Source organism: Malaya genurostris, chromosome 2 (genome assembly GCF_030247185.1).
Source record: "Malaya genurostris strain Urasoe2022 chromosome 2, Malgen_1.1, whole genome shotgun sequence".
Classification (NCBI taxonomy): domain Eukaryota; kingdom Metazoa; phylum Arthropoda; class Insecta; order Diptera; family Culicidae; genus Malaya; species Malaya genurostris.
Genome location: NC_080571.1, coordinates 297,809,198 through 297,837,144, shown reverse-complemented (window position 1 = coordinate 297,837,144; position 27,947 = coordinate 297,809,198). Strand labels below are relative to the sequence as shown.

The following is a 27,947-nucleotide window of genomic DNA, read 5'->3' as shown; positions in this document are numbered from 1 at the left end:
CTCGAAATGCTTTGCGTAAATGGCACTCATCACGATTTTAATGTTTTCCTTACGGAAGATTAAAGTGACTGTGACCCTTATTATGGGTATCACTTCACGTTGGAAATCAAGTGAAAATAATGTAGGTCCTTATTACGGAAGTCGCTTCTGAGACAAAAGTAATTACTTGAATGAACTTGAAACATCACGCCACCAACATTTTGTTGAAAAAAAATAGTTTTTTCCACCACAGTGATCACTTCACTACGCGTGATACCGGTAATAGGTAAAATCAAGTGAAGTGACATGTAAGTGAAGTGAATGTGAAAGTGGAGTGAGAACGGTAATAAGGGCCAGCAATTGATCATTTTTGCGAGCTGTGAAGATTTCTTTCAATAAAGCATCAGGTACAAACAACGTATAGGTACAACAAATTCATATATTTATTCAAACTATTTACATAAGTCATACAATAAGCACTCACACTTATTCTCGTGATTCTTGACTTAGATAGGCACTAGCAATTAGATCTAAATAAAAAAAAATAAACAAAGCAAAAATGGATAGTAAATTTGTACCTTCAAGGTCAGCTATTCAAAATTAATGTTAAACACATACAAAATGCTTTTAAACCGAACCTATCCGTTACATTATAGCTGTTTGAACCACAATATAGGTTGATATGCCTTACAATCTAAGCACGAATATTCTTTGCTTTACAACAAGCGGAATATTTTTTTTACTTCACTATTATCACTAGGCTCTGCCGTGTCACTGTACAAATAATTAAGATTATAACTCCTATGGCAAAGTTTACCATTTTCTACCACCACGATGGTTATTGTGATTGCCTCTATTCTGTAACCATGGTGGCCGATAGTTACTACTTCGAGGACCACCTCGGTCATTGTCTCGATTCCAGTTGCCTCCTCCTCCTCGTCCACCGAATCCACCTCGATTGTGATGAAAGTTTCCTTGATGTGAAGAAGGATGACCACGATTATTGTTATTGCCATTATTGAACCAGGCAGGCGGTGGTGGTGGTCCATTCCGGAAATTATCATCGTCCAGGTCATTCATGTGTTGCATAGGCATTGGTCCGCGGCCGAAATTATTCTGGAACATGTTAGGATGAGGAACAGGTGATGCTATGTTTGGAGGTAAGTTCGGAGGAATGCTCATTTGTCTCATCATGTTAGGACCACCGGGACCATTATGAGGACTGTTATTTGGACCACCAGTTGGCATTCCTTGGGGTGGCATTCTATTAGGTTGGAACATTCCTTGAATTGGAGGTGGGTTGGTTCCAGGCAAATCCCAGTTCCCTGAAACACCGAATTGTGAAAAATCATTTCCAGTGCCGGGGAAGAAAGGAGAATTGAAACCAGCTGATTCATGAGGTGGTGTGGACTTCGGTTCGGGCCAAGGCATTGTGGTAAAATCGTTCACCGAATCAGGATTGCCGGTAACATCGTCCATCGGAATGTGAGCTGGTTGTGAAATGGAATATACTTCCACGTCTGGCTCAGCCGGTGAATCAGGAATCATGTGCCGATTGAAGTACAGAGCTTGAAGAACGTTGCGTTCACGATCTCGCTGAATACGTTTCTCTTGACTATTAACCCCTTCCGGATGAGATGGAACGTTGTCTACTGTTATTAAAGGTAACCACGGTATCCTTTCAGTCATGTTATCATCCGAATGAATCTTGCGAGACAGTATGTAGTTTTCTCGTTCATCCACACGTTCCATGTTTTTAAGATCGGAGAATGTCTTTGTAACGTTACAACGTTCGGTGACGTCCAATTCGAAATACCGAATCTCTTCTAGGTCTTCCTGGGCTCTCCACTTGAGCTGTTTCTTGGGTCCTTTGCGGCGATGAATGACTAATACACCGGGAGGTCCATCAGGGCCACATCCTGGACCTGGCGGTTTCTTCACAGCGTTCTGTGCATTTTGGGTCTCTCCAGCTTGAGCTATCCTTTTCTCGAGGTCATCATCGACTGCATCAATCAGACTCTTCTCATCGATATCTACATCATCATTTAGTTCAGATTTCAACCGTTTTGGTTTTTTGACTATATCGTCATCATCGTCCTCCGGTTCAGCCGGTGTGTCAAGAGGTTCTTCTTTCTTTGTCTCAACATCTTCGCTCGATTTTTCAGCAGTCTTTTCGTCCTGTTCTTCAGACACTTTCTTTTCTTCTCCAGTTTCCTCGGTATCGGCCAGAGTGTCGCGATAGAAGGACATCGGTGCCGCTATTACCTTGGCAGGGGATACAGGTTCTGATTCATTGGTGCCATTGGTTTCGGGCACGGTTGCATCCGGTTGTTTAGTTTTTGTGGGACTTGCAGATTTTTCGACCGTTGGGCTGGTCGGTAATGGAGGAACAGTTTTTTCTGGTGAAGCAGCTTTATTAGAGCTCTTCTCCGTTGTGGTGCTAACAGCGGCTGCTTTTTCTGTGGGAGGTTTAGCTGATCCTTCAGAACCGCTGTGTCTACGTTTGCGTTTCTTGACATCCTTTTTGAGTGTAGCGGAAAGGGCATCCATGAACATATCCGATTCTACCAGCGAATCTGCAGAAAAAAAGAGAATCAATTAATATATACGTTTGTTTTGCGAATGAACAATAACAAAAACGTAGAAAATGTGCATTCAAGTGACATATGTAGGCTACGTGATAGCGATGGTCCTGGTAGGTGATGAAATCTGTAAATTATATGTAAGAATATTTATTTATCAATTCGAATCATCATATCCCAAATACTTTGAGACCACCACGCGGTAGTTTATTCGTTTCACTTATGCATATATTTCAATTGGGCCACATTCTAAAATTCATCTGCCTCGTAACTGAACTCACATCAAACAGCATCTTCTAGGTGTAAGTTACAACCGATGATCGTTTTCGATCAATTTTGACAGAATCGAATGTCCGATGAATTCAAATTAAAGAGTGATTCCGAATATTAATTTTTGATCTGCGATGCCTTGCAACGTGGAATGAAGAAGTTAGAGTCGATCTTGAATAGTTTCTAACGATCTGATCAAGTCATAAAATGTTTATAATTTATAACGAAAAGCAATGTTCGTAATCAATCCTTGTCGTACAATAGTAGTTAAAATCAAAAAATCTAGTTACAGTTACAGTTCGGATGGAATTTTGTTATGATCTGCAGATGAGGGAGAATTAAAGAATTGAATCGTTATTTTTTTCTTGATTGATCTAAGTACTTGAGAAATGTGTTTCATATACTGAGCTAGATTGAGCAGAAGTGAGTAGATAGATGGACCAAGGCATGATGATTAAAATTTGAGGAAATAAGGAGCAATTGAAACAATGTGATATACGTTCTATACTTTATTGATCAATATATTGTGTCAGCACACATATTTTACACAAGGGTTTTTTGTTTAACACAATTGAAAACGAGTTTGCATTTTGGTAAAATAAATCACATCTTTGAGTGACTTGACAACAGTGAACTTTTATACGTCGTTTCTAGATCCTAATATCTACAAATTGTGATTAAAATTTGGTGTTATTCTTCTCTAGAATACAAAGCCGTTTTTGAATGCATTTTCTGCTGATCATATTTTGATAATATAACTGTAAATACATCGCGTTATTTACTATTGAAAATGTGTGATTAAACCACGTGAGAATAGTTGAATTGTTTAGAAAAATTTCTTGATGTATTATATAATGAAACAATTACATCGTCGCAAACCTAATGTTATATCATAATTATAATAACTATAGTTTTCACTTAATAATTTTATGCAAGATTCCACGATATGAACTACATATAGGCTGCTTCAGAACAAAAGCAATACTTAAATTTGCGAGTTTAACTTGAGTCATGGTTACTAGGTAAAAATTTTCTCTTCAAATATATATTTTTGAGCGAATAAGCTCAAAAATACTACTCAATTAAAATTGGATCTATAAACATGGCGTACTAATACTGTGTAATCAACGAATAAGTATGTCATTTGAACCAGTGAAATCACATTTGAGTACTATAATATAGTTCCTTTAGTATTAGTAGGTTCATACTGTATAAATGATGTTAAAGTTACCCTAAATGATGAATATGAAAAACAAAATCAATTCATTATATCAAATAATATTCTAGGCAATTTACTAGCATTGACTGCGATGACTAAAACAAGTTAAAACTACCAACATAACATAACCACGTCTGCAGAGTTTATGTTAGATTCGATTTTAGAACTGATCTGAAATACAAAAATCTACCAAAGCAACGCAGTTTTAAAGAATTAATTTTTCACGATTCATCTCAATTTTTTTCATTCATTTCATTTATTAGTGAAGGTAAGATCCACTATCCCCATTCGTTCGTTTTGATTTTTATGTTGCTATATCAAGTGTGGAAATTTAAAAAATTTTAATCTGATTTTTAGTCTTTCAGAAATCAGAATAATTTGACTTAACAACGTTCCTCTGATTTAGATACAAAACACTTCGAAATACAGTGCCAGCCGAATGTTTGTGCACATCGGAAAATCTTTGATCGATTTGCATGACGAGAACAATGAACTTTTCAGTTTTTCAGAATGTTTGAAGGATAATTAACAATCAGAGCAATTAGGTTTAGTTATTTTAAAACACCTTCATATTTCCCAAAATATAAATTGCAAAAATTGAAACTTCCACATATTTGTTGAAAGAATGGGAAGAATCAGAAATATAAAAAATTCAAAACTATGTTCTAAATTCATGTTTGGATCAACTATTTCAGCTTCAGTTAATTGGAAATCAAACCCGAAAATATTAACCCAGGCTAACAGAAGTCACATAACAAATGTGGTACCGGTGAACGACCGCAACTTGGTTAAAGCCGGGTATAAATAAACGATATAAAAAAAAACAAATGTGGTAACAGTACCTCTGTTATTCTTCTCAGTGAGTGAAATCTTTATTTAATACTTGAATTTAAAATTTCAGTATCACGCATAGTTAAAAGATCACTGTGGTGGAAACAACTATTTTTTTTCAACAAAATGTTGGTGACGTGATGTTCATAATGACATCAAGTCCATCCAAGTAATTACTTTTGTCTCTGAAGCGACTTCCGTAATAAAGACCTACATTCACTTCATTTGATTTCCACCGTGAAGGATACCCATAATAAGGGTCAGTCACTTCACTTGATTTTTACCATGTAGTGACACCGGTAATAAGGGCCTTCAACTCTGATTTCGCTTTCATATTACTTTGCAGTGTTGTAGTCGATAGGCAAAACAATGTCGTGGAACCAGAAGTAATCAACTGAGTATAGAATACCTAGTTATTTCTCAATACATTCAAATTTTTCGTGCAAGTGTTATCTCAAAATTTGCGTTAGAAAAACGAAAACACATTGAAGATTTTTTCACGATTTCCGAAATTATGTTTTTTTTTATCAATGCGAATATTCGAAGATATAGGTTTTTATGCGATTTTTTTAATGTGCTCCGTAACCCTTGCATGTTTTAGCATTTACTTTATGTTATGCGGTTTTCCAGAATTGCTTTCCTTGTATTTTGCTAATTATAACTAATTATGAATAGAACTTATGTTACTGTAAGAAAATTCTGAAGTTTTCTGTATGGATTTCCGAAAATTGCGTCTTTTATACGGATGTCCAAAGTCCTTTAAGAGATTTTTCAGAATAACGTCAAACTTTGCTTTGAAGTGAAATTGATTTAAGGATCTACGAGACACATGTTACGGGATTAAAAATTCAAAATTCCGAAGAAGCACATGAAGATCGGTTACAAATTTTAAAGATTATTTTTAATATTCAAGATCGAAAGTCAAATTAGACTCGATACAAAAAAAAATTATTTTAGATCACAGATAACAGATGTTCAAATTCAATTTACAATGTGTGTTAGAAATTTAATTGACGATTTGAAAAATAGCTCCTCAATCGCTTATACGCCATTCGAATTTGTATGCAGTGAAAATAAAAAAAAATATTTGGTGCTCACTGCGATATTCAAGTTATTTTTAAGAATAAAGTGTTTTGTGATTTGGAAACTTCATTGATTTAAAATCAAGCAGATCTGTATTTGGAAATTGTTTACACTAAAAAATTGTTTTGCACTTGATTATGTGCGGATAACATTGTAGAACATAGCTTGTGAAGAGTGTCGAACCTTTTTTGGGGTGCATATTAAACCACTAAGTCTAATGGATTATTTATTTTAACGTCATAAATGTTTTCTATTCAGAGTAATAAATTGCCAAAGAAACAGAACCGAAACAACACGATTCATTGCAACGAGTGTGATCGAGATGATCGTCTACCGTGTGTACACGTGACTTGTTACTAGGGATGTCGCAATATCGATCGATTAATAGAGTAATCGATGAAAAAAAATTAACTGAAATTTAATCCATTAGATTGAAAGTAATATTCGAAACACCTAATGTTTGGATAAACAACAAATCGAATAATTTGAAAAATCCAATATCAATAATCAAATAATTGATCAAGTAATCAATAAAAAACTCGATTAGTATACAAAATTATATTTGATTATTAAATAATCGAGTAATTCGAAACTGCGTTTTGTTTGAAAAATCTTGTTTTTTTCATTACGAAATGAACGTTTCACATTGATATTCATGTAATTTTTTCACAACTTTCAAAATGGTTTGAAATTCTCAACGATTTTTTTTAAATAAATAATCAAATATTTTCTTATTAATTTTTATAACTTTGAAATAAATTCGGATCTGAAATTATTTTGCTCCTGAAATGTTAGCCCTTATTACCCGTATCACTTTACGGTGAAAATCAAATGAAGTGAATGTAGGTCTTTATCACGAAAGAAAAAAGTAATTACTTCGATGAGCCTTTTGTTATTATCACAAAATTTTGTTGAAAAATGATTTTTTTACTACACTGATTACTTCTCTGTGCGTGAAACTGGTAATAGCTAAAATCAAATTAAGTGATATATGAGTGAAGTGAAAGTGGAAGTGAGAACGGTAACAAGAGCCGTTACTTCACGGTTAACCTTAGTCTTAAATTCCCCACACTCAAATCAACTTGTTCTTTTAATAACAGATTTTTGAAGTAATCTAAAATAAATGTTCCTAAGTACCATATAATCAATTCTAATACTTTTATATTTAATACCACAGAGAACTGCACGGGACTACAGAAACAAAATTTTGTTTGTTTTGAATCAGATATCGTAATCATTTGATTCAAAGTGAAATTAAATTAACGTAGAGTAAATTTTTTTTCAAAATAAAATATTGTATTCAAAAACATTTGAGTTTATTTATTTTTCAGCGTCAAATTTTTAGAATCTAATAAATGACCTTTGGAGATATTGTCTTGAATAAACCAGTTTCCCAGAAAAAAACTTAAAATCACGACATATAATATAACCGGTCGAACGACTTTGTCAAAGTGCTTATACTGCCCACATATGATATCTGTTTCATTTGGAAAATCGGCATGATGAAAAACAAGACGATCAAAATTATTATCTTTAAAATTATTGAAAACTTTTCTACACAACGAACATTTCAATGTTACCTCAATGTAACATGTACCGAATGTGACTGATATTTTTGTTCACATTTTACCGAACCAACCAGTAATTATTATCAGTAAAATTACTGCATTTTTGTTTTGAAAAAGCTTCAATTTCAAATCTCATACTATACAGATTCGATCATACCACAAAATTAAAATGAATGTATATTTTTGTTGGTTATTATATTTAAATTTTGATTGAAATCGAGAACTTGTGATATTTTCACTGTGATGCAGCTTTTATTAATTTTGTAGCAGTCATACATTAAGGAAGACACTCTATGAAACAGTAGAAAATATGATCAATTTTCATTATTTTGCACAGAAACCGGAGAAAATTGATGACGATATCCAAAGACACCAAAAACGAGAAGTAAATAATAAATAAGCTAGAGCAAAAAATCTGATTCCTTCGGGAATATCCAGAAAAGTTGCTCTATTAAAATAGTAAAACCGTTAGAGATACCACAACGGCGCCTTCGGCAAAGCTGCTTGATATAAGTATTTCTATAATTTTGCCGAAGAATAAAGTCTTCTATCTCAACACATTCGGGAAGCAATTTTTGAATCACCCTAATATCATCTGCATCAAAATATGGCTTGAATGTCACTGATCATTTGTTCTGAAGACATCAAGCTCTAATGTGTAAGGACATGCCGCAATTGTCTTTGTCCCCCTAAACTGCGGATCCGGACGCACAGTGGTTGGCTCAAAGGGTAAAATTGGTGCATTCTCTCGAATTTTTACGACAAAAGTAGAACCGGCATAAATTATGTGGACGGCGCTAAAATTTGAAAGAAGAGTGCGTCATTCACAAAATTGACACAACAAAAAAAAATATCTTATAGCGAAGTATGAATTGTCGAGTTATTTGCATATCCTTATTATATATCGTTTATTTATACCCGGCTTTAACCTAATTATGGTCGTTCGCTGGGAGAACACGATCACATCACAACTGAAACATCGAAAGTATACATATCTTCAACAAGAAACAGTTTGATGATATAAAATTTAACGATTTTCTGGCAATCCATTGGAGAGTGGAAGGTTGGATAAATTTGTTACAAACAAGCTTGTAGAATGAATCAGTTATCTAAACTTATGAAAACCATCATCTCGGGGGACGGGTTACTCGACTCCCTTCACGCAGCCCAGGGTTCGATCCCCAACCCCACACATTCGGCCAGGAAGCTTTTTGACCCGAAGAGGCGAATGATCATAAAGTTGAAGCCTCTATAATTGAAACAAAAAAATATCCCAAACATGATTGTAACATTTTTTCGGAAGATTTTGTCGGTTTCTCATTTACGAAGCAAAAAATAAATTGACGATTAATAAAAAAATGATTGGGTTGTTGAAGGAGGCAGATTTTCGAATATTAGGCGTGATTGAGGGAGAAAATCATGCACTCAATATTCGGTGATAGAGAAGAGATTGAATAATGGCGCAGGCGCATGAATCACAAGCTGTCTCAAGTTTACCCGGCGAAAGACCAAAGGGTTAAAGTCGGATATAAACTACATTAATAATAATAATAATAATAATAGCATACGTGATGCTCAGGAGAGAACATGGAAGAGATCGTCGCAGACCACGAACTCGCTAAGGGCGTGCAATCAAGGAGGATGCACGAGATTCGGGAGTATAGGGTGACGGCGGGGCAAAAAATCTAAGATTCGTTCAGTCGTGTTCCAGAGGCGAGATGTGTACCATCAAAGTGAATAAGATGACAAAAAAAGAAATATCTCATCCAATAAGATGAATATTAGTATATAACAAGGAAATAGAATAAGAAACGATAAGGTTGCTCGTTGCAGTATACTTTTAGGTTTTATAGGAATTTTGAAACATTTGAGCTCGATCGCTAAAACTATCTTTTCACACACGCGGTTCAAAGTTTATATTCGATTTGGCGTATGTTCAGATGCATAATTTATGACAGTTTAAAAATTGAAATCTGGAAATAATGACAAAACACACTGACAACCCAAAATCAGTCTTTTATTTGTGTTCCAAATTAAAAAAATAAAACAGCGTATATCAATTTTGAAAAAGACAGTAGAATTGTTCAGTTAAAAACAGCTTGCTACGGAAAAATTCAAGCTGCCGAACACGCTCTTAGTATTGGGAAACTGTCTTTCTACAAATAAATCACTTTTAAACCACCTTATAGACTCTAAAAATCATCCAAAGTATTATTAGGAACAAGCCAATCTTCAATATATCTAGAATCACTGCTACTAATAGTCGTACTATGCTTTGTCTTCCGTATTTTATGCTATAACGGTTAATCTAAGTTGATTCGATATAACTTTGTATGAAACACGTAAATACAAAGTTTGAAACCTTTTCTTGTATGTCTAAAATCGCTTTACTGCTCGCTTGTTCGTTCAACTCTCGAATATTGCTCGGCAGTTTGGAACCCCTGCTACCTGAACGGTGCTCATAGGATTGAGGCAATACAGCGCAGATTTGTTCGTTTCGCTCTTCGCCGATTGTCGTGGACCGATTCTTATCAACTGCCTAGTTATGAAAGTCCCGAGTTATTAATCGGTCTCGACACAATACAAGTGCGACGGGAATTATCACGCACTTTGATAATAGCTCTCCGCAACAGTGCTTTTCTTCGACTTCCTGTATGACGTACCAAATATGGCGCAAACGGTTCTATTATTGGTTTACAGAGATCGTTCAACCGTATTTCATCTGGGTATGATTTTAATGCGTTACAAAGCAGAACACGTACAATTTTTCTGAATATTATTAGAAATTATCATTAGCACCAAATTGTGTCTGTTGATTGTAAATAAATAAATAAATAAATATGTTGTAAAACACCATTGTGCATTTAAGGGTTAACTGAAAAGTCATGTTACTGAAGCTGGTATATAAGTTTTGTCCTAATTGATATACTTAATCACTCCAACATATTTTATTCATGTCTATCTTTAGTCAAAGATGTTCCCCATGCTGTTGAACAATTGAATCTATTTTTGAGCGAAATAACCCGTACAATCAATGGGTTTCACCGCTCGACTTCATACATGAATAATAAACACGTTTATCGGACGTTATAACGAATGCCATAGCCAGACTTGAATATATGCTTGTGCATTTTATATCAATTCCGAAAAAAATTATTGAAATGTATGCCTGTTTATTGCACCATGTTTGCCTTGAACTAATTTTTTTCATGTTCGAACACGATGAAAAGAATAATTTTCTTCCATTCGTTAGTAATTTTGTGTGACATATTAGATATTTTATTAATATTGCTAATATTCATAATCATTCCCGAATTTATCAATGATTTCAACTCAAAAGCAAGAACTTAATTTGCGAAACTATTCAGGTTTTGTTATAAAAGAAAATCTCTCGTGTAGATCAAAGAAGAGTTTGGATATACGCTCTCATCTCATTATATTGCATTCCATCTGTAAATCGAAAGAAGACGGGAAGTAGGTCAAACTGGAGTTATGAGAGCCACGACAAACAAAAATCGATATTCGTGCTGGGAATCGCATACTGAAAAAACGCTTACTGCATAATTAAAGTAATAAACCAACAACCAACACTGACTTGAACACACCCAGAGACACTATCAACAGTCACATATGGTTCAATGAAAGTAAAACACTTGGTGGATCGCAGAATGTCATAATTACGAGAGCATCAATGCGAACTCAGTCAAAATCAGTTAGTAGTTGCTTGTCTGGTCAGTTGCTTGTAAGTTAAATCAGCGGTTGAATCTTTAATAACGACCCAATAACCGTATGCTCTAAAACATAAGCTCATTGTTTGCCTTTCATGCAACAAAACAATATATTTACATATTCATATTAGGGTAATTGAACCTATATTTATTTCGTGTCGAAACCTCGTCTAACTTCGATTTCTCGGTTTCGCCAAGAAACAATATCTCAGTAAAATTGATGAGAAAAAATAGAAATATTTTATATTTAGCTACGCTATTATATTACTTCCTATTTTATTTTCGTTAATGAATTGAACAAAGATAGTAGATCTCGTTCTAACTAACAGTCCAAGTATAGTAGATGAGATAAAGTTGGGGTAAAATGAATCGTTATATTACTTATAGATTAGATGAAGGCAGGCGCTCTCAAGCGTAAAACAATCAACGACTATCTGGGTCAAGTTTTCAAAAAAAATGCAATCAACTGAACAGGTGTTTAATCAGTACATATTACCCCACCGCCCTGTCATAGCTCCCCTCTTTCAATACCTACACATGGTTACTGTCATCTTCGGAGTGCTTACAAGTGCAGGTAGGCCACACAGCGCTGTCTCAGGGAAGTAGCATAGAGGGGAAAAAAAATACCTCATCAAAGGCCGAACCAGCAGAAGAGTGCGCCTGCGCATACAGATAAGCGTAGGTGGCGAAAGCGGGAGTAAATTCCGACGAGTTCCATATCTTGCATACAATTCAACGTTTCAATGCTGTAGTTGAGGGTTACATTGATTTTATGTACAACGACCATCTGTGCAACTTCAATCATAATACCTTTGGAGCCACAGAAAGCCTGGATAATGAAAGAAGTTCTAAATCCGCATTGTATGGTGTATTTGTTTGTACACGTGTGGTGCACTGCCCATATACGCATATCAGTAGTAAGGCAAACTAATGCTCTAATGCGGCCTAAATTGATGCGAATCCAAGTCGTTGATTCATAGAATGAGAACGCTTTTGTCTTTTTATTTCACTTTATTTTACTGCCGTTCCAAGTATTATTGTCCTATATATTTAGGAAATCCCTTAGGAAATGGGAAAATTATGCGTAGAATAGCAGTTCACCTCGGTTTTGATTTCTTGAGTCGTTCACCGGGGTTAGGCTTCACCTCACTCTGGAATGTTTCAAAAGCATAAAATCATTTGTTTCATTCCTTTGAATTATTTAATTCATTAGCAGTAGTGTGACAGACGTCAGCTGCGAACAAACAGATCAACAAGATCAAGTGAAGTCAAATATAAGATAAATAACGAATTCTTGTGAAAATTGAATACTAACTGAAATGTTCCCTAAGCATCAATATTGCTGTGTCTATTCGTATTTATTTCGGCTTTCGTATATATTAGGAACTGAGAATCGAATTTGGATGGGAGAAAATCCTTCGAAAGTTTTAAATTTACATGAGCATATAAGCCATGCTTCACACTGGACATTTTTCTTCGAGAAATACTTAATCTCCACCTCTAAATAATTTATTCCTAGCTTCTATTTTGCAGATGCATCTTTTGCTATTATTATCGCATTACGGCAGCCTTCACCTACTCGCATATCAATCCCATAAGAATTTTTAAGTTGGCTTGACGAATGTATCCTATCCTTATTCTACTTTCAGAATAACTCTAGTCTGTCCCAAATGCAAAGCACCCTCATATCAGTCCCCTGCCTATCATATTACCAAAATACAAATTTTCTGTATGGAACGAGTATGGGCAGTATACCTATACTCATAGCAAAAGCTTGGTATTTACATTTCTCTTGTGAAATTTGAGCTCTCTGTTACAATATACTCAGTCGACTCTCATTTAACATTGCAGTAATTCTTAAAAATCGGAACTTGGATATACAACTGGGTTGCCAGTTCCACACAACATGCTTTGGGCAGCCAACGTAGGCCATTTTTTCTTCACTGCTAAAGAGGTAAACCTGAGGGTTACTCGGAGTTTATTTAATTATTTTAGCCAACAAATATTGCTTAGATTACATGATGGTTAATCAGTGATTTATCACATTTCGATATTTCGTGCAAAGAAAACATCAAATCTAAGACAAAGGCCTGTTTATTCAATTTCGTCGTGTCACGATTAGCAATCAAAGTCGAACGATCATGGTAAGGTTGTATTGTTCATCCAAATTGGAACGACTTTTTGTAAGAAGCTGTCATACAAAGTCTGTCCATATGAGTTACACAATGCTACCCTAAAACCTGCTGAGTAAGCTCCAATTGGTATTACATCCAAACTTGGAACATACACTAACGTTACCGATGATCAGTAAACGAACAAACAGAGCAATCTTTTGACACTATAATTTTTAAATAGAATTCGAAATTGTGAATTTCCTTGGTTAGATCAGTGTCATACGATACCATTAGATTAGATAACAATCCAATGGTCGCATGGAACACATATGATTTCAAATATTAGTATCGATTTCGTAAGAATAATATAAACGAAGATTCAGGGGCATATTTTCGGATCAAGAGCAATTGATGGTATGGTTTCGTCATTTAAAACTAAATCACTCAGTTGATACAAAAAATGACAACGGAAGCTGGTGTACATTTCAGAAGAACGAATTCTAGTAACTTCAACTATCAGCATGAAACGTTTCAGTAACTGCACGGCGTTTGCAATCTATTAAAGTAACGGTGACAGCTAAGAGGAAGACTAAATCAACTAACTTTCTCTGAAAACACGAAACTAACTACTTTCCATATATCTTTCGTAAGCTAAGTAAAGACACAATTTATGATTAATAAGAAGCTACGGGCAACCAACTGCACTGATTTAAACATGATGTTAGTGTAGACAAGGGACCCCACTCAATGAAAGCACCCTTCTTTGCTAGTTCGGCCTTGGATTTGCAGGACTCCGACGGGTTCAGTTTTGTTCTTTTTATTGCTCGATTTTTTCTCTCTCTTGACAATTGTTCGTTTTTTTTTATTCGGTCGCCATTTTCTCGTCTCGCGGCTTTCATGCGGTTTCCCACACAAAAGTTACAATAGATATGCGAGAAATAGCCAAGATACACTGAAGCCTGTAATCGGAATTGTTATCGGGTGGCATGTGAGACGATAAATATAGAGAAATCAAGAAATGAGCTTAAAACTACTATAAAATACGCTCCGTCTGCCTTTTTCGTGGTTCCCATCGGCGCGTTGTTTGCGAACTTTCGATGCACGCACTCACCCAGGGAAGAGCGTTCTTGTCAGTGTTTGATAATAAAAGAACAATCATGAAATAATCTTACTCATGGTCGCCCACAGGCGTTGCGGATCCAGTGATTGTCCCACGTTGTCCTCGAGTTACACTGCTTCTATTGTCAACTGAAGAAATAAATTACAGTCGTTCCAAACTACATTATTCAGGATGCAGTGAATGCATTGAAAAAATTGTCTTCCTTATTCTGCCGGACAATCACAACATTGACATGCAGAGATTGGAAATAAATTTAGTCAATGCTAAACTGCTTTAAGGTCCACAAACTTAATCAATTTTGCTATAAAACGACGAAATCACATTGAATCACATAATATTTCACACACACCTCGCTATGCTATCACGCTGCCAATGCCGTTTCTATGAATGCACAATTCCAACATAGCTCGGAATCTGTAACGAAACTTAACAGACCCCTATAAGTAGCGTTGTATAGCGGCGAATACTTACGTTGTCGTTTAGGTGGAATGAGCTTGATCGCTCCGGGCCGCTCCGTCGGGTCATCGCGGGATTTCTTCTCAGGGGGAGCATCCTTCGTCGTTGGAGGCGGCGAGGAACGTTTGTTAGGAATGGTGCCCGTAGCAGTCGAACCAATCACCGTCGATGGACTAGATGCAGAAGCTGGTTTCTTGAGTCCTTTGCGAGAAGGTGGTGGAGGAGCTTCTTCGATAAGACCATGAGAGCGGAATTGAGAATTGTATGTTTTTACAGTTTTGGGTCGATTTTCAGCATTTCGGACCTCGATCGAGATCGACGCTTTCTTGGTGTTTACTGGCGACATTTTACGGCCAACTGCATCCAAATTTTCATCGTCCTCATCCTTTATTCTTCTGGGAATTTTGGGTAACTTAACTGCAGAAGGGGATGACACTTTCGGTTGACCATCCTTGTCCTTATCTTTGCTCGAATGATTAGATTTGTCTTTGTTGTCTCGATGTTTATCGCTCGAACTTCCGCTCTTGGAACTACTACTGGATGATTTAGATGATGATGATGAGCTTTTATGGTGGTGCTTGCTGCTACTGTTGCTGCTACTGCTGCTATTGTGACGATCTTTATCCTTATCCCGCGAGCTGGAACTTGAACTTGAACTTTTGCTACCGGAACTAGAACTAGATTTGCTTTTACTACTGCTGCTACTGCTGTTATGTTTCGATGAGGACGACGACGATGATGACTTAGAAGATCTATGGCTGCTTCCGCTACTACTTGACTTCTTATCCTTATCTTTATCCTTTTCTTTGTGTTTTTCTTTGTCTTTAGAACTTTTATCCTTTTCTCTACTGCGTTCTTTCTCGTCACTTTTTCGCCTATCTTTCTTATCTGATTCACTTCTCTCTACATTAACCTTGCCATCCTCCAACGTTGAAACAGAATTCGTTTCTTTCGAAGTTTTTTCTTCTGAGACATCGACCTCGTTCACTTGTTCCTTCGAATCAGTTTCAGTTGCTGCATTGTCTGTATCTGTCATTTCATCATCACCTACCGTAGCTTCTGGGAGGCCTCCTTTCTTAATAGGTGACTCCACTTTTGCTAGTACTTGTTTGCCATTTTTCATCGTTATCTTAAACAGCAGCGGAGCTTTCTTAGCATTACTTTCTGCAACCGCTGTATTGAAGGCTTTCTTAGTTTCTTCGACGTTCTCATTATCATACTCTGCATCTCCTGCAACACTACCATCTATATCATTTTGTTGCAGTAATTCAGCGGAAGTAGTCTGAGAGGGAGTATCCTCATCATCAACGAGGCTTTCATCAACCACATTGTCATCGTCTCCAGCCATATTCTTGTGCAGGTCAGATTTTGCATCAACACCTGCAGACGAAGAAGCATTATCGCTCTGTGGTTGAGATACACTAGTCTGTGAACCGGAACGGATGTCGTTGCGAGCTATCTTGAGCCATTGCTCAACAAGTTTTGATGCAAGCAACCGTACTCCTATAATGAGAAGACAAAAAAGATAGGTAATTAGTAGTTGTTTGCGTTTAAAGATCCAGGTTTGATCAAATTTATTGTTAGTTTGAAGTAATAATCTGAATCTGAAAGTATTATTTTATAAAATTATCTGCTCAGTTTGTATAACTCAATGAATATTGAAATGATTCAGTTCAGAGTTATATAAATTTAAATGAATTTCAACGTTTTTCGAATTTGAACATTTTTTCTTTATAAAGTAGCTTCTCATTGCAAATACGCATATCTACCTTTTTGTTCAAAGTAAGTTAAAGTGATGTCTGCTAACTCTGTTCGATGTATTGAATTAAAGGGTAAGGTTTCTGCCAGACTAAGAAAATTGGTTGGTTTTCATTACACTTGAAATAAAACGGGAACAAATAATAAAATGATTGCAATATAAGAAAGCGTAAGAAAAATCTCTAGATAAACTTTTTTCGATTGACTAAATGCATTGTATTGTTCAAGTGTTTTTTTAGTGGATAGTATAAAAACAATTTACTCAAGTGATTTTTTGCAAAATCTGAATCATGCACATAGGAGAAGTTACTATCGAACTGTCAAAATCTCGTAAACACTTGAAACCGATTCTCGAGCACAGCATAATGAAATGCCGAATTAGATCGGAAACACGACATTTTACTGATTGTAATGTGATCCATATTTAGGGGTGGTCGGTTAAGCATTTTTCAAACCCGAACCCGACCCGTACCGGTTGAAAATTGAAAAAACTCCCATTACCCAACCGACCCGCTCAAATATTTTTTCCTATACCCCAGGCCCTACCAATATTATCCGTCGGATTCGGCTTCGGATCGGGTTTCGGGTACAACTACCCGACACCCGACCATCTCTAATCCACATCCTCTTTTCCTACATTCTTTAAAGTAATATTCTTATATCTAAGTGAAGCGCATTTTTTCACCGATGTTTGACAGAATATATATTGCTGAACTTGACAGTAAACAACAAATAAACCGAGATCAGCAAATCCGTTTACCAAGACTTCGAAGAGTGTGTTAGCTTTTAACGGAATTCGCAAAAGTAAAGCCTTGGTATTACACATTCCTGTAGTGGAATTTGACCTTCTGTTTCAACAGACTTCGCAGCCGATTCAGAGTGTACAGAACCATTGCATGGCTAGTGCTACGATTCTACTGACAATACGAATCCTTCCAGGTCGGGGCTCGAACATACGACAACTGGTTTGTAAGACCAGCGCCCTATGCATTGAACTGCCAACCCGGGAACGGAATTCGGTAAGTGTCATCTAATGTCACCTGTCGAATTTTCAAAACCTGTTATGTCATTTTTCTGAAGCTGAAAAATGCAAAAATCGGATGAGCGAAATGAAAAACTATCTACCTTTCATACAAACTTTAAAAAATTGCTTTTTTTCCTGGTAAAAGCATTAAGGAGCACTAGAAACAAATAGCAGTTGGGTTGTTTTTGACAATGGAGTAACTACTCGACTGTCAGATCCGAACTAAAAGTTAAAATTATTCGCGAAATCGTTTACATGGTTATTTTTCACGTTGACGACACATTTGAACTGCTAATGAATCAAGATCAATTCAACTATCAATTAATTGTTTACTCTGAAATAGCTTGCAACATGGAACAAAATGGATTGTTACGAGAAGAGAATGTCAACAAAGCTTTGGTAATTGTCATAATGAAGAATTTAACTCTGCAAAAGAAATTTTTTGAATATTAATATTGTTTTATTAAGATTTTTGGATATTTTTATTGTTTTTAGATAACTCTTTTCTTTGAAATTCGATAAATTTGCTTACATGTTCGTTGACAAACCTTAGTTCAACAGAGAACAAACATAAGGTAGAAGTTATGGAAACAGTATCATAAAACTCTCAAGGTTGAATATGAGTTATTATGTGAGTTCGTGAAAAAATTCCTAAATCGATGTAACATTTCATTAAACCACAAAAGCGATATACAGATTCTCTATATTTACTGTCTCTTCTGGTAATAATGCATCATTAACTTTCACGCTTACTTTATGTTTACAAAGAATGACTCCCAGAACTATTATTTCGTAACCAGTACAAGAGATAGGTAACTAGCAATTATACTATAATTTAATTTAAATTAGAAAGAATTAAAAGAAAAAATGAAAAAAAACAAATGAAAACCGTCATCAATCATTTGATGACCTTGCGAAATATTTACGTCAAACTTAATTTCATATTTTCTAATCGTGCTTTCTTCGTGCATTTAATCGTGCTTTCATCATAAGATTCATCATTGACAGTTCAGAAGAACTGTGCATATGACAAAGCAAAGCCTTGGTATTACTTTCTTTTTGTGGAATTTAACCTTCTGTTTGAAGACTTCGCACAGCCGATTCATAGCGTACAGGAACCAGTGCATGGCTGGTGCTATGATCGATCTTACTGACACTATGAATCCTTCCAGGGCAGGGTTCGAACATACGACAACTGGATTGTAAAGACCAGCGCCCTATGCATTGAAGCGCCAACCCGGGCCAACTTTTCAAATGGAGTTTTCCTAATATTGAAAAAAGTTGTCTTACGAGAATGTCGAGTCCTACTGAATTGAGGTTGACTGTTGGTCCTAAAACATTGAGGTTGGCTGTGACAGGCTGGCAATTTCAAACAGAAACACTACGAGAACGAATCAATTATATTTCATCATTTCAATATAAATTAAATAAATTTGATAAACCCGAAATATATGCTATCAATGGCGTTATTAAATTCCAAATTCCAAATTCGAGTTCAATTTACTTTAGGTACTCGTATAAGTATTTTACAGTGTAAAAATTGGATAAAGACTTCGAACGAAGGCTTCTGTTGGCATTTTTAATGCGTTTTTTTTGTTTGCATTCAACCGTTTATTATATTTAAATGTTTTGTAAGTATCACTTGAGCAATAGGTTGAAAAATGTAAAAGATTGCAATGGCGGTCTGAAAATTTGAAAAAAAAGAGACAGATAGTCGAACAGTTTTTTTTGCAGCCTGTAAAACATGCAGTCATTGGAATTATGATGTACTACACTACCACATCGTAGAAGCAACCCGATGGAGTAAAACCCCCGCATATGCGCACTGTGCACGGTTTCGGTGTTCCTTTATAGATGACGTATACTGCCGCTCTAAGCATAATTGTCCCATATTCTATAGACAATTATATATTTATATGGGACAATTATAAGTAGATCGGCAGTATACAGGAGATACAAAGATTAACATATTTCACTCAATATTAACATCATAATATTCGGTTTTTCTTAGACGAAGTTTCAGGGTAACGCTGGCGATAGAGGCAAGTGTCACCTTTACCAGTCACTTTAAACGGCTCTTTAAAAAATTGTCTAGGAATATGGTTACTTTGTTTAACCGGGGCTAAGTGCTTACTTCGAGATAGGTTTGAACTATCGTCAGCGAAGTCTGACACAAAGATGATAGGGTTGCAAGAGTCTGTAAATTCGAAAAAATGTCTGCGGGCTTCAATTTCTCTATAAAGTATAATACACAAAACTGGCTTGGCGTGCCAGGCATTCTTTCGAAGGGGAACTTTACATGTAAGTTTTGCAATTTTCTAAAAAAATATATAAAATCCCAAAAATCTTTTGTTTGATTTCTTTTTACTGAATTGTGAGTTGTTTCGAATCTTTTCTTTCATTCGCTTTTTATATCTCAATTCTTATCAAAACACAAAGATCAAAACCGCTCAACAGCTAGAGCTTCATTCAATAAGCTAAAATTAAGAAAAAAAACCCATTCAACCTGAAATCGAGTCAATACGACTCAACCGGAGTAAATTTTATGTTTATAGAAACTACTTAGGCACTTTAACTAAAATTAGGTTATTGAACGGAACCTCTAAGAAGTGGAAATAAGCAAAATTAGGTAGTTTTCGGTTCCGTGTCGGTATAAAATCATTTCGATAGTCCCACGACTTTTTCTTTCACGATTTACCGGATTGATTTAACATTTGACGCCTCGCTCTTCGCAAAGCTTTCAAATTAAAACAAAGATAAGCTCTTATTTGCAGTTAGGCCCTTTCGTCGTGGGACTGTAGATTTGACAAAAAAGTCAATCTCGAAACGATTTTTAAGCAGTTTTTCCATATTCACAGCTTATTCTGTAAAACTACCGATTTTCAACCATTTTTACTTCACAGATTCTTTGTCACAGATATCAGATTATCTCACATTTTAGGAAAATCACAGATTTTTATTATTCCGAAAAACTAACAGATTTTTTAGACGTTTCACCAAGATATTCACAGATTTATTTGTATATAGTTCATGCCACAGATGGTGAAAAGATTTTTCATTTTGAATCACAGGCTTTTATATGGCAGCTCTATTCATAAGTGCTTAATACGAATAATTTGTCTTATTCTTGCTGGAGCTGACCATAGATGATATTCACAGGTATAAGCCACACTGTGAGACAGATAAGGGATCATTTAACGCGTGTTTTTAGAACGGCCAATAAGCAACCTGTCAACTTCCACTTTTGAAAGAAATTGCAGGCGAGTTATGAAAAGTAGAGTATTAAATTTAACACCAGACGAAAGAGAAAACTTTTCTCTACCGTTTACTACTATGACTTACTCTCAGCGAGTGCCGAGTCATTCGAAATTACTCTTCAAAGTGAATGTTGATGGATGGCTTATTGGCCGTTATAAAAAACGCGTGATTTCCAGTACAGTAAAGATGCGTGTATGAAGCTTAAAACTGTCGCTTTAAGTGGCGAAGGACAGAACTAGAAACCGCTGTTAAAACCAGTTTTAGGCCAGTTCATAATTGGTTGAAAACGGCATGAGCAAGTACTGAACTTTGAAGTTAATGTTATTGCAGAATGAAAGAAAACTGTTGGCAAAATCACAGACAATGATTTGTTTTGTTTCTGATGTGGGAAAAGGCTAAGTGTTTTAGTTGGTTAATGTTTGTTATAAACTGTATCTCTTGGGAGCGGCGGCCTCTATTTATATTTCTATCGAAACTTGGATTTCATTGCGAGGACAAGGCAAGAATTCTTCTTTTGGAAAACAGTTGTTTGGCCGCTCAACACTATACCAATTTGCAGATCTTGTTAGTTATTATAACTAACTTAACGACAGTGAGGGTGTTTTAGGAGATATTATCGAGTAGTGATTTTATGTGATTTGCAAATGTGTTGTCTAATGTTCTAAAATTCACAAGCGTACATTTTATATTATTATTCGTATTTATACGATTATTATCTTTATAATGAAAATCTTTCGTGTAGTTTATCAATTGAACATAAAAATTAAATATTTAAAATGACTTACCCTCATGACTGCTATCCTTGGACAGTGACTTCACCAGTTTTGGGGCAGTGTTACTCTTGAGCCGCTCTACGTCAACGGGGCAACACAAAAGCAACTCTAGTAGCTCCTGGATCAGAGGCCAGTTTTTCGTTGTGATACCATCGGCTAGCCACATATGAACGAGCGACCAACCTCCAGCTGCCATAAATTGTCCGAGCAGTTCTGTCTCAGTACATTTCAGTATTTGTATGTAGATACACTTTGATACCAATTTTTTCGAAAACTTGGCCATCAAACTGAAAGGAAGATTTAAGAAAAAATATAAGAATTTATAATGTATTGTACACAATCGCATGTTTTATTCTAATTCGTAACTTATGTCGCTTTCATTTGAAACCAAAACTAACATGCATTAAACAGTAGTGGGCATCGAAACTGAATTAGGTTTAGATTTAATTGAAAGCACCATCAACTTCTGTAGTAGGTAGTAATAACGGTAATGTTTGCAAACATCATAGCACATTTTGAACTTATGTATGTGTATACTAATCAAACTCACAATGACAAAATGAAAAGATGAACGCCAGACCTATATTTAACAGCCGCTAAGTTAGGGCTGAGTATAGTGGGCTTAAGACGTTAGTGTTTGAATAAATTCCCGCAACAAATCAAATATTCTTTGAAACGAAAATGAAAATCGAAAGATCCACCTGACAATGTCTTTTAAATTTAGTTGAGAATAATCTGTGAAATTTTGAGAAGGATTCGTTAAGTTTACCACTCAAGTTATATTTTTCTCAGATTGAATCCTGAAGAACTGCTGAAAATTGCAACGCTTGGAATTACGAACTTACGTTTCAGTTACAATGATGTCAGATTGATTGATGTAGATATCTGTTAATATGTAGCCAAAACATGTTAATTTAATTACCGACAATGAAAATCAGCTGTTTTTCAAAGGAAGGCGAAACTGACATTGACAGCAAATGGAGAAAAACATCTGTTTCGACTCTGGTTTCAAATCGTATTTAAAAATTATCGTATATTCTCAGATCAATTTATGATTAGTCAATGAATTGTTAGTTTATCTTCAAAAGGCATGCAAATTTTACCACTTTCATTCTATATAAACTGAATAAATCAACATAAAAAGAGTTTCGCCCTTTTTCGATTTGTTTACTTTTATGATTCTCTTGCGTAGTTTTCGTGAAATTAGCTGGTTTTTGCGACTAAGGCAAATCGACCGTCCCACGACAAAAGGGTCTAACTGCAAATGACAGTTTCTCTTTGTTTACTTTTTCTTTCACGATTAAGCAAACTGATTTTATATTTGACGCTTTACTCTTCGCAAAACTTTTAAGGTAAAACTACAAGCTTTCGATTTATATTGGAAACTTTAGAGAATTTCCAATAATGGCTCCGTAATAATCAAAAGAGAAAGTGAACAAGGAGAGGGTCTCATTTGCAGTTAGGCCCTTTTGTTGTGGGACTATCGAAATCTGCGTGTAATTTTATCGTCTCATTTACTATTTCCAGTAGTAAAAGGTTAGAAAAACAACTAATAAAGAAAAAAAACAGCTCCGCCCTTCCCTACCAGCAATTGAAGTTTGTTGGCATGGAACACGGATGGCAAAACTTACCTAAACAAATGGAATGACAGTTTCGGCCTTTATAGTTCTTCGTATTACTAAAATTTAGATTTTTGTTGAATCCGAATTTTAGGCAAAATTGTAGGATTTTGAAACATTTATTGGTAGGAGAGAGAAACTCGATTTTTTTTACTTTTGTAAGATTCGTCTTTCTTTGAAAAACAACGGAAATGACATCAAGATAGTCTCAAAACACGTTTTAAGGAAAATGCTTAATGATTTTTTTGACATGTTTTAATTCTGTAGTGTAAACATAGCATAGTGGAAAAGCATTGAATATATTATTTCGTTGGTACCAAAGATTCCAGGTTAAAATTTTAACACTCAAATGATACATTAGTGCAATTTTTTAAATGTCTGCAAAATGTTCCAAAGAAAGGGCTTCGCTTTGTCGAGTTAACGAGCGAAAACAAAGAATCGAATCAGTTTGAAAAGTTTGATACTTTTATAACTATCTGTAAAAAAACTCAGCAGTTTAGCGAATATCTGCAAAAATACTCGCAAATCAGCGAAAACCTGCAGAGTAGAAGATATTTTAAATACTAAATATAAAATCTGCAGATATACCGACAAGTCTGAAACCTGAAATCACAGACTACTGCATTATTCATTAATCAAATTGAAATAAATCGATTATCAGGGTTATAATTCGATTACTCAATTGATCGATGGATTGCTCGACATCCCTACCCGTAATAGCAGGTCAATGATACACAATTCGTGTCAAAAGAGATAACGTGCTTGAAAAAATATCAAGCGTCACGTATGTTTCTGTAAAGAAACAAACATTTGATTTTATTCTTGACAATACTTTTATTTTTGCACACAAGTATTTTTCTTTGCACGATTTACTTGTTGAATTGATGGAATAAACATCACGCATAGCGCGTCTGTGTATAACCTTTGATCAACAGTACGTTTTTTACTTCATATTGAATTTCACACAAATCCTGAAATGGATTACATCCCATGCTAGTATTTGAAAAATAATTCATTGCGGGGTATACTTAAAACTAATTTGGGCATCCAAAAAAATTTTGTCTAAATAGAAAAGAATAAAAATTTGTAACGATTAGCGCGTTTACAAATTACATAAATAGCTAAATCTTAAGGGCATGTTCTAGTTCTAGATGCATAATTTATGTCAGTTTTAAAATTTAAATCTAGAATTTATAACAAAATAAACTAGCAGCCCCAGCAGCGTTCTATCTGTGTTTCAGATATACACTCAAGCAAATTGAGTAGTAAAAATCATAAGGCAAATCTTATGATGCATCAAAAATCACCAAAATCATAATTTCATAAGATTAATATGAACAATATACCTCTGCAACATACATCTCATCTATCACTATAATAGTTTTCATACGAACAACATATGAACTCCACAATATATGAGAGAAGTTATGTTTGTTATAGAAATTTCGCACAATATTCCTAAAAAGTTCGTATGAATTTCATAAGGCGTTTTATTGGAATTCCAATTTTCGTGATTTCATAAGGCGGCCTTATGATTCGCTTACGATATTCTTGTGGCTAAAAACCATACGAAATCATTATGAAATTCCATATATTTTTTGCCTGAGTGTAGAGAAAACAGAACGGCAGCGTATACAAATTTGAAAGTAGAACTGTTCGTTTCAATTTCAGTTATATTATAAAACAACACTTATGAACCTTGCAGTTGCTGCATTTGCTCTAAGCCCATTTTAGATGTAGCGCTTGAAATCTTGATAGTACCGCATATAGTCTAAACGTAGGCACTTTTTTTCCTATTACCCTTAAGTTAGGCAAGTCAATATATACTAACGCCTGAATCTATGCAACTATCAAGTACTTACTTGGCGAGCCGTTTAACCTCATTTGAGCTTCGAATACCTCCATTAGGAGCTAGCAAAACGCTAAGACACACTAGTAGCTTCAAAGGATCAATCCGTGGCTGAATAAAAAAAAACAATTTCATTATTTGCACATTAACTGACAACATTTCAGTTTACCATTTTGTCTGTCAGCAAAAGTTCGGAGACCTTACAAAGTAATCGAAACTGCTGTATCGATGTTTCAGATGAGAATGCTTTTCACCGGTAAGCTTTTTCGCTCAAGCTTCTATATTCACTTTTGTTTCCGCCGATAGCGTCTTTTCCTTTTCCACGTTTTCTTTTTTACAATTGTAAAATCCGTTTCATTTGCAATTCAAACTATAAAAACGATCACAATTTTAGAACTCCTTAGCCACAAATTCTTCACCAAATAAATCACTTTTTACAGATTATTTCGAAAGTTTTCAAGTCAATCATGTCAATTTCTTCTATATATACGTTATGAACTAAACAATTGTAATCATAGAAATAGCATAGATATCAAGTATATAAAATAAAACTGTTCTGCTTAACTAATGAACGTTTGTTAGTAAAATCCCTAATTTAAACACTAGATAAATCGTAGTTCATTATTCGTGGACCGTGATTCATTTTATACTATTTCTCACAAATTTAAAATTCCACGAAATTTGGCTCATCACAGCCAAAAATGTATTCGAAATTTATACAAAAAATCCATGAGTTCCTAGTGAAAAATGAGGCTATGAGATGTTTATGCTCCAACTCATGTGTCAAATTAGCTTTTTAGCTCTACCTACCTGACATTTTTCAATCGATAAAGAAGAGTAATGATTTCCGTTTCCCACCCAATCTTTATTTTAACATGTAAGGCGCTACGCCATGGGGCCCCAATTGTCTTAAAAACTTTCGAAATATGCCTGAGCTACCTCCACTATTTTTTTTTTAAAAGCTTACAACTAATTAAAATGCAACTCACACGAAATCCTTTTAATTCTTCTCTCCATCTAAACAAAAGTTCTACTTATAACGTCCATTAGTAACTGGTAATCCAAAATCGTGAAGATGTTCCAACGTCTACGAAAACTTAGCTGCCACACGACCGAGACGCAATTTTCTTCTCATGACTGCTTGTTCAAAGATGGCGGCGCAAGTAATTGCCTGAATATTGGGCAATGTCCATCAAACCGAATGGACGATATTGATTTTTCGTCAAAATCGACGAGAATATCACGAAATACACGCGAATAACGACGATTTATAATCTGGCTGTCTTTGAAAATCAGAAACACTCGGAAATAGCCAATTAAAACGAAAAGGCTGATCAGGCAAAATGGAGGTCAAGACAAATTTCCTAGCTGCCAGCCTGCAGAAAAATCTACTTAAGAAGAGCACAGCAGAAAACACGTCATAACTCACCAAGCGCTAAATTCGTTCTGAGCAAGTCAACGAATCAAACCACTTTTTTCCTATATGTAGGGCTGGGGAATATCGTTTACCTAACATTACAATACACTCTGCAATTGAAGTAATAATAAAAGTACATTTCAACACGGTTACCTTTTTACAGAAACATATATAGTAATTTTCACTGGTGGTTAACAAAGATTGCGATGCGACAAGATAGCGACAAATTAAATGCGAATGATAGTTTCGCAACCACAAACCACACTTCAAAACCACAAACCAGAAAAATATATATTTAAATTGACCGTTAAATGATAATCGTTTTTATAATCAGAATAATTATGCAATGATACTCTGTATTCGTCGACGTTTTTGTCTTCAAAATCCCGTGCTTCACTCGAAACATTATCAATGTTAGCTATAAAAATAAACTATGAAAAAATTGTAACTCGTCTACTCTAAAATTTCTGTCAGATTTCAAAGATACATACTTGTTAATGCTTTTATCGAACAAACAAATAATTCTTGTTGCTAGATAATATTACCTTTCAAATCTGCACCCTGTTAGCTTGGAGGAATACAGATATGCTCTCTCAAAATACCGATATTTCAAATTTCATACAGATAAATACCGATTTTCAGTTTTTGTGTTGGGTTCCATAGGGGTAAACCAGGTCGAGCGACCTTTTTTTTTTTTTGGTCGCAAAATCAGTTTCCGCCCTAAATCGATGTTTAATTTTTGGAGAAAGATTTTGTACAGATAGATTTTTCCGTCAAATACAGATTTTTGGAAAAAACAGTTGACAGCACTGGTACGCAGCTACTACTTTGGCGCGCACGAATTTGACATTTTTCTCCCCTTGGTAACTGATGGTAAATCATTACCGGACATTTTTAAGCCGATTTTTCTTCAGAATGCTTGGTCGTGTTCGGCGCCATGCTCGTAAAAAAGGATGTTGCCAATGATTTGTTCGGGAAATGTGAGAGCTGGATATCTTGTTAATATGAAGTGTTGGCTTTAATCCACCAGACAATTTATTTCTCTATTCGCTCTAATTTTTGATATAAATTCTGTAAACTTCAGTACAACAGACAGCGAAGGGGTTAAAACAACTGTCCAACTCCTCGGCAGAGATGCCAAGTCATATAAAAGTTTCTAAAACCTGTAAAAAGTCTGTTCGTTATTCCGCGGCGATTCCGTCACATTCTATCCCAAGCTGAAAATCACAATACATTCCAAATTTGAGTGGAGATTTGATCAAATCTCAAATTAAGGACCTCCCCAAGGAGCCAAAACGC

At 35.3% G+C, this 27,947-nt stretch overlaps 1 protein-coding gene across 1 annotated transcript; it reads right to left on the bottom strand.

Moving 5' to 3' along the window:
• Positions 1–398: 398 nt before the first annotated feature.
• On the bottom strand, positions 399–26,666 carry LOC131430696 (serine-rich adhesin for platelets). Its single transcript, XM_058595854.1, has 6 exons — positions 26,221–26,666; positions 25,401–25,601; positions 25,245–25,342; positions 21,776–22,050; positions 14,966–16,453; positions 399–2,555 (listed from the first exon to the last, which is right to left on the bottom strand). Exons 2-6 carry the CDS (start codon positions 25,401–25,403, stop codon positions 793–795), a joined length of 3,627 nt encoding a protein of 1,208 aa, XP_058451837.1. The 5' UTR covers positions 25,404–25,601; positions 26,221–26,666; the 3' UTR covers positions 399–792.
• Positions 26,667–27,947: the final 1,281 nt, after the last annotated feature.

Excerpts from the sequence above, each read along its gene's own strand:
- LOC131430696 (XM_058595854.1), bottom strand. Across the intron at positions 22,051-25,244 it reads GAGGTTAAACGGCTCGCCAA|TTTGATGGCCAAGTTTTCGA; the intron begins GTAAGTACTTGA and ends TCTTCCTTTCAG. Across the intron at positions 2,556-14,965 it reads CATTCCACCTAAACGACAAC|ATTCGCTGGTAGAATCGGAT; the intron begins GTAAGTATTCGC and ends TTTTTTCTGCAG.